This window comes from Micromesistius poutassou (genome assembly GCF_964030765.1).
Source record: "Micromesistius poutassou genome assembly, chromosome: 21".
Lineage (NCBI taxonomy): Eukaryota > Metazoa > Chordata > Actinopteri > Gadiformes > Gadidae > Micromesistius > Micromesistius poutassou.
In genome coordinates, this window is record NC_140291.1 from 2,984,281 (window position 1) to 2,991,780 (window position 7,500).

Genomic DNA, 7,500 nt, shown 5'->3' on the forward strand with positions numbered 1-7,500 from the left:
GTTGTTGGGAAAGATGCAAGTGTTCGGTGTTAACACAAATGTATACAACAACTCCATAATAATACCAACAACAAATCCGATATCACAATGTCGTAAAACGCTTAGGCCTACATATCACACCAGCGGCAGCTTCTGTAACCGCCACTCTTTCTTTCATTCATAAAGCTATCGAGTGACATAAACCACCTTGAATATGATCTGACTTTGACTTTGGGCTTCCGTAGAACGACATATGCCAGCACTTAACAAACACAGGAATAGCCTCACCTCCCATTTTGGAGAACAAATTCTTAGGGCTCTCGTGCTCACGGAAGAACCTCAATTATTTGGCCATCCGTTTCCCTCCCGCCGTTGCCATAATAATCCACAAACGTCGGTGTCATCTTTTTATACGACGAGGTGTGGTTATTACATACGTCCGCTGGCTAGGTGGAGGTCGTTATCACCCATCACAACACCACACCACACCACACACACACACACACGCGCACACACACACGCACACGCACACACCCCACTATTACCTGCTGAGTGAGGTATCCTGTATCCTGGAGGTAAGGCCGGTGCGTTGGGTGTAAAAGTTCCACAAAGTAGTTCCCCAGGTGAGGTCACTCTACTCCCCGACTGTCACCGACTGAGCTCTCCTCGGGCCCGCAGAGAGTGAAACACTACCGCTGGGACTGACACAGCGTTAAGGGACAGAGAGCTGCCTGCTGGGGTGGAGGGAGGGGGGGGGGCGGCCGGGGGGGTGGTGGGGGGCGGCCGGGGGGGAGGTGGTCGGTTGGGTGGGGGTCTGTTGGGTGGGTGTTGTGGGTGGGTAGTGTGGGAGTCAGTGGTCAGTTGGGTGGGTGGAGGGGGGTGGGAGTCGTCGGGTGCAGGGGGGGGGGGGGGGGGGGTGGGGGGGGGGTAGGTGGGGGTTATTGGGGGTTGATGGGGTTGTGTCGAGGTGGAGCAGGGGTGGGGGGGGTGGTTCAGAGTTCAGGGGTGGGTGGGTTAGTATGACTGACGCCTCTGCTATCTATAGGTCCAGGGCCGCGGCCGGGGAGACGGAGCGCGACTACCTGAGGGTCCTCCTCTGCCCCCCCCCCACGTGACGCACGGCCGGTTGCCCTGGCAACCCACACCTGTCTGCAAGGTAGACTGAGATATGGTGATGGAAGACCTTTTAAAAAATGAAGAGAAATGAAATAGGCTGGATATCCATAAGTAAGAGGGAGAAGAAAGGTAGACTGAATGTGGCTCTCGAGTCGGTCTCAAGGCCTCGCCCTGCCCCGTATTTAATATAAATCAAATGATGGACTAATTACAGTCGAATACAATTATATTACTTTACTTATGGCCACTGCTGGCACAGGGGTTCATCCAATTGTACAACCTACATGTTACCTACATGTTACTACTGTGAGCCATGATGCCATTTTGATGCCATTTTGTCGGATATTGTCACCTATCTGAGCCGTTTGACAACATGGTGGATCTATGTGGTAGGTATCACTTCCTGTTCTGCCCTCAACCGCAAAGTAAAACACAGAGGCCTCCAGGATGTACAATTTAGCACTGAGCCAAATAGCTCCGAAAATAGGCTAAACGCTCCGTGCACCGATGCTGACGCACACCTCAGACAGAGGGAGGAGAGGAGTTAACAAAGGCAGGCTATCGGTATCTGTGCGTCACTGACCAATCGGGATGTTGCATTTATGTTGTGAAGTGAAACAAAGGGGAGACATTGTTTCCCACAAGATCACTGCAGTCTAAAAGAGAGCCTTAACAAGGCTAAAGTCAGCAGATAAAGTTAGCACCTTATGCTACCTGATCCTGCTGGAGGTCAATAGAGCTCTTCTAAAGCCCTGGTTGGACTTCACAGCCCGAAGACCGTCTTCCCAATACTCTGCACACACAATGATGACCCAGTGTATGCTGGAATGATTGACGAATGGATTGGATAATGGCGATAACGGCGATGCATGTTTAAAATTGCTGCTTGACAATGTTTATTTCATATGCTGATTATTAGCTGGCAGCAGGTTGCATTCGTGAGGACGTAATTAGCATTACATAATGTGTGATCGTTTTCCATAAGGTTCTTTGTTAGTCTTAACCTCAGCGATTCAAGAACACAACCTTTAATCTAAAGGGGCCCGTTGACCCCTACAGACACGGTACACTTCCTGCTGTTGAAAACGTCGGCCTGAAAGACTGCACAGCAAACCCCCCCCCCCCACAAACGCTTTCTGCATGTTACAGTGAGAGACGGACGTCTATAGTACGATCAGTTTAGTCCACTTAGCGAACGCGAAAAGCAGCCTGCATAGATCCGGCAGCGACAGGAGAGGGAGGGCGAGAGACATAGGCTGAGAGAGGGGGGAGCCGGCGTGGTGTGTAGGTGGCACAAGAAGAGCCAGACAGCTGAGGTGACTTCTATTTTTATTCCGCAGCCCGCTTTGTGGTACAGAGTTACAGCCAAAAATATATTTACCTCAAACTGCATTTGTTTTCATGCCAAAAAGTTCCCTACTCTAGATTTAACATAACCTTATGCCACCCCGCCTCCCCCCCACCCCCCCACCAGCTCACCTTATTCATGGTAAAAGTGCTTTCACCCAGTGAAAAAAAGATTATATCAAGGCACACACGCAAAACAACACTGTGATTGAGAGCAGGTAGGTGCATCTATAAACCACTGATGCTAAAAGTCAATAACATATCTAAGCATGGTTCATGCTCTTAAAGTACAATACAAAGAACATTCAATGAGATTTGGGAGGTTGGCAAACACGTACACTGGTTTTTTCTAATCTGCGGACGATGGCTTGGTGACAGCTCCGCAGATTCTATCATTGTCTGTTTTATATCTCTCCCTCTCTTTCAGTTCGCTCTGTCTCTGTCTACGTCTTCTTTTAACACATCCCCGATTCTTCGTCCTGATTCCTCAGACTTTATTCATCTTTGCTTCTCAGTATTAATATCTCTTCAAGTATTTACAGTACATTTCATCAAAGTTGTCTTCCGACCTTCACGACCTCGTCCGAAACGTGTTTCTTAACTCCACTATCGCGTCGTCAACCGCAGTCATTCTTACATTTTCTTTGTGTCACACAGTGTTCCCAATAACAATAATAAAATGCAAACAACTACATTGAACGTGGACGACTACAGCCCTACGGGAATATTACATTGTGCTCCAAGTGACAGATAAAAAATAAAATAAACATAAAAACGTGCTGCAATGGTGAACAGATTTTGACGAATGAAACCCAATTAAAAATCAACTACTCCATGCTCACTACAAAATTAAAATCTCAACGCGGCCTCGTTGAAAAGACCCCTGGTGTGAAGATGTCCTCTATGCTTCTGGCCACACGAGGCTGCTGTTCAGTTTATTCCACCCGAGCCGTCGCCCCCCCCCCCCCCCCCCCCCATCTCAGTGCATGCTGGCTCCTGGGCGCCAGACACAGGGCTGCAGGCCCAGGTTGCTGGTGCTGAACCTGGGTCTCGGCCCGCCCACCGAACACTGGCTGCTCCTGGACTCGGGGCGGTACCCGTTGGCGGGGCTCAGGTCCGGAGCGCTGATAAACTGCCTGTTGGCCTGATCGGCGCCAGATCCCTGGCGGTGGGAAAACGTGGGGATGTGCATGGGCGGCGGGCCCCCACCTCCTCCTCTGGGGCCTGGGCTTTGATGCGCCGGGGTCAGGTTGGGAAGCTGCGGGAGAGGAGCCGTGGGGGCGGGTGGAGCCGGAGGGGACTGGGGTGAGGGGGCCCACTGAGAGGGCTGGGGGAAGTAGCAGGCGGGGCTGCCGGGCTGCTGGGGGTGGGCCGGAGGGGGCGGGGGCTGGGGGTGGGGCTGGTAGGAGAAGGCGGGCGCCGCCGCCGCGGCCGCCGGAGAGAAGGCGGGCTCGGAGCGCCAGGTGGGCTCGCCCAGGGAGGTGACCGACCGAGGGACGAGGACCTTCAGGGAGGGCCCCGTCGCCACGGGAGGGGGCGTGGAGAAGCGCTTGACCTCGCGCACTCGTGCCGTTTGCATGGGGGTCTGGTAGCCGCCCATCGTGCCTCTCTGCTGCTGCTGCTGCTGCTGCGGTCGCTGCTGCTGGGGGCCGGAGGTCACCTGCGGAGCGCCGGGCGAGTAGGTGAAGAGCGAGGAGCTGAGCTGGTACGGCTGATGGGTCATGATCTCCAGAGGCTTGAGGCCTCCTTTCTTGGCCGCTTTAGATCCGGTCGCGTGCGCGGCGGCTCTCCCCGCCTCGGCCTTCTGCGGCTGCTTCTGGGCCTTGAGGGGGCAGAAGGGCGAGAGGAGGGGGTTGTAGCTGATGGGCGGCGGCGCCCGGATGCTGGACGAGTACTTCCAGGCGGCCGGCAGCGAGGGCGTCGGGGACGAGGCCTGTCGGGCCGGGGCGGGCGAGTAGGGCGCGGCCGCCACGGAGGGCGAGCGGTCCACCACCGAGTAGGGCGCGGCCGCCACGGAGGGCGAGCGGTCCACCACGTAGCGGTCCATCCGGCTCTGTCTGCGGGCAAACAGCTGGCCGCCTTTGCCCTCCATCTGGGGCATCTGGGGCGCCTGGGGCGCCTGGGGCTTGGGGGCCACGGGAGGGGGCCTGGACCCCCGCTGGGCCTGCATGAAGTTGCAGGCCTCCGCGCCCAGCCGCAGCCAGTCCTCCTCGGGCCCGGACTCGTGGCCGGCGTCCCCGCCGGGCGCGCCGTGGCCCGGGCCGGGCCCCGCGGGGGAGTCCATGTTCTGCAGCATGGAGAGGAGGGCGGGGTTGGGCGACACGTCCTTGTTCTGCACGGCGCAGAACATGGGCTTGTTGTTGGCGCGGCGACGGGCGTCCTGCAGGATGCCGGTGCGGGCGGCGGGCACGGAGATGCGCTGCTCCCGGGACTCCAGGGAGTCGGCCTGCTGCGGATGAGCAGGAGGATGAGGAGGGGGAGGCTGCGGAGAGCCTGCGGTTGCCATGGAAGCGACGGGGGCCGCGTGAGTCACAGGGCTACCTGTCACGTTGATATAGGGGCTGAAGGGTTGCGGGGGAGGGGGGTGTGTGTAGGTGGAAGGAGGAGGAGGAGGAGGAGGAGGAGGAGGATGGGATGGAGACCCGTTGGCCTGGGGCTGGAAGGCTAACTGGGTTGGAGCAGCGGGGTGCTGGGTGGGGGGAAGAGGAGGGCCAGAGACACCAGAGAAGGAAGGGAGGTGAGCGGGGCCATTGGGAGAGGGAAGTGACTGAGAGACGGGAGAGAAGGGCTGAGCTTGTGGAGGTGAGGGGTGGGAGTAGGGCTGAGCTTGTGGAGGTGAGGGGTGGGAGTAGGGCTGAGCTTGTGGAGGTGAGGGGTGGGAGTAGGGCTGAGCTTGTGGAGGTGAGGGGTGGGAGTAGGGTTGAGAGTGAGGGGGTGAGGGGTGGGGGTAGGGTTGAGAGTGAGGGGGTGAGGGGTGGGAGTAAGGCTGAGCTTGTGGAGGTGAGGGGTGGGGGTAGGGTTGAGAGTGAGGGGGTGAGGGGTGGGAGTAAGGCTGAGCTTGTGGAGGTGAGGGGTGGGGGTAGGGCTGAGAGTGAGGAGGGGAGGGGTGGGGGGAGAGCTGCGAGGCTGATTGATAGCTCGGTGGACCTTGAGCGGGCTGGGCGAGGGGAGGGGCGGCGCTGGAAGGGGAGAACGGAGCGGAGGGGGCGGGGAATGCGGCAGGCGGCCCTGAATAGTGCGGGGAGAAGCTGGTCTGGGCGGAGGCCAACGAGGACGGGGGTGACGCGGGGGAGTGGCGCGGGGGAGGGAAGGCGACGGCGGCGGCGCCGTTGCTGCCGCCGCCGTTGCCTCTTGGGGAGATGTAGAGCGAGGTGGTGGACACCGCTCTCCTGGACTCGGGCCCCGGCAACGGCCGCTGCGGCTGGATCATCACGGCGGAGACGGCCGTCGCCGGCCTCGTCGCCGTGGCAACAACGGCGGCGGCTGGGGCAGCGGCGGCGGGGGGCCTGGGCTGGGGCGGACGGAAGGCCACGGGGGCCACGGGGGCTCGGGCGGAGCTGGGTCCGGAGCCGAAGGGCCGCGCGGTGCGGTTCAGGACGCCGGCGGCGGCGTTGGGGTTGGCGGCGGCGGCGGCGGCGGGGAGGTTGTGCTCCGAGTGTACGGCGGGATCGAGGTGCTGGTAGGCAGCGGGCTGCTGCTGCTGCTGCTGGTGATGATAGTGCTGCTGGGCCCCAGCTTGGTAAGCACCCGGCGTTTGATTGGCCGCGGGGGTCAGAACCACGCTGGCCCGGCTGACCACCGTCGACGCCCCGTTGGTCAGCGGCGCGGCGTGGGGGGACATGGGGGCGGAGCTGGGAGCCGCCGCCGCCGCCGCGTGCGCAGCAGCAGCGATCGGCCTGCACTTCGCGCCGCCGCCGCCGCCGTTCTCCAGCCTGGGGCCTGGGAAGGCCACGCCGTTGAACCCCGCGTACTCTGACGTCGGGCTCTGATAGGCCGAGCCGTCGCGCCCCGGGTTGCGATTGGCGGTCGGGGTGGTGGGGGTGGTGGGGGTGGTGGTGGGGGTGGTGGGGGTGGTGCCCGGGCAGGCGGAGCTCATGCGGTCCAGCAGGTCCAGGTAGCCGCTGTCCCACGTCGGGTCGTAGGACGCCGAGAAATCCTCCTCCTCCACCTCGGAGCCGCTGAGGGCCGAGCTTCCTCCTTCCTCCTCCTCCTCCTCAGTCTCCCCCCCGGTCTCCCCCTCCGTGTCCTCCCCCTCGGCCTTGCCGAAGCAGGTCAGCGTGTATTTCTTGGCCCTCTGCCGGCGCTTCTTGAACATGAGCACCCCCTTGGAGTTGGGGTTTGGCGCGTCCGTCAGCAATGAGGCGATGGATCGGCACTTGGTGCGCGCCTCCTTCACCTGCTTCTCCACCACGCTCTCGCCGCGGTGCAGCTCTGCAGGGGGGGAGAGAGAGAGAGAGGGGGGAGAGAGAGAGAGGGGGGGGGGGGAGAGAGAGAGAGAGGGGGGGGAGAGGGAGAGGGAGAGAGAGAGGGGGAGAGGGAGAGAGAGAGGGGGGAGAGGGAGAGGGAGAGAGAGAGGGAGGGGGAGAGAGATAGAGAGAGGGAAACAAAGAGAGACAAGGAGAGAGCGAGAGAGACACACACACATACACACACACAGACAGAGAGAGAGCGAGAGAGAGAGAGAGAGACAGAGGAGGATCAAATGTGAGAAAAAATGATGGTTAATAAATGTTTTATAGATGAAATCCAATGGAATAAAAAATTAAAAACACATATAAATATGGTTGTCGGATTAGATAGAAAAGGGGGGGGGGAAAGCCCAAAATAGAACACGTGAAGAGAAAACGGAGAAATGTATAAACTCAGACACTGAATCAGAATCAAAAGGGGCTGCTGACAGGGAATAAGGATTAGCGGTGAGCAACAGTAATGTGTGCTGCAGGATTCAAAAAACAGAGAATGAGTCATACAGTCCATGGGGGTTAGATCAGAGTGTGTAATGAGTGGGAGTGGGGGTCCGGGTGGAAATGTCCGGAAATACACATCTGATGTGTGTTT

At 59.0% G+C, this 7,500-nt stretch overlaps 2 protein-coding genes across 3 annotated transcripts in view; both read right to left on the reverse strand.

Moving 5' to 3' along the window:
* The window catches only part of myoz1b (myozenin 1b), a 9,682-nt gene extending 8,999 nt beyond the window's left edge, over positions 1-683 (reverse strand). For both annotated transcript variants that reach the window (XM_084485286.1, XM_084485284.1), the window contains exon 1: positions 525-683. The gene's annotated coding sequence lies outside the window, so the exon portion shown is untranslated. The remainder of the gene's footprint in view (positions 1-524) is intronic.
* Positions 684-3,403: 2,720 nt separating this feature from the next.
* The window catches only part of LOC311366528 (synaptopodin 2-like protein), a 12,701-nt gene continuing 8,604 nt past the window's right edge, over positions 3,404-7,500 (reverse strand). Inside the window, exon 5 of the mRNA XM_084485314.1 lies at positions 3,404-6,873. Coding sequence (XP_084341440.1) covers positions 3,422-6,873 — 3,452 coding nt within the window. The 3' untranslated portion in view covers positions 3,404-3,421. The remainder of the gene's footprint in view (positions 6,874-7,500) is intronic.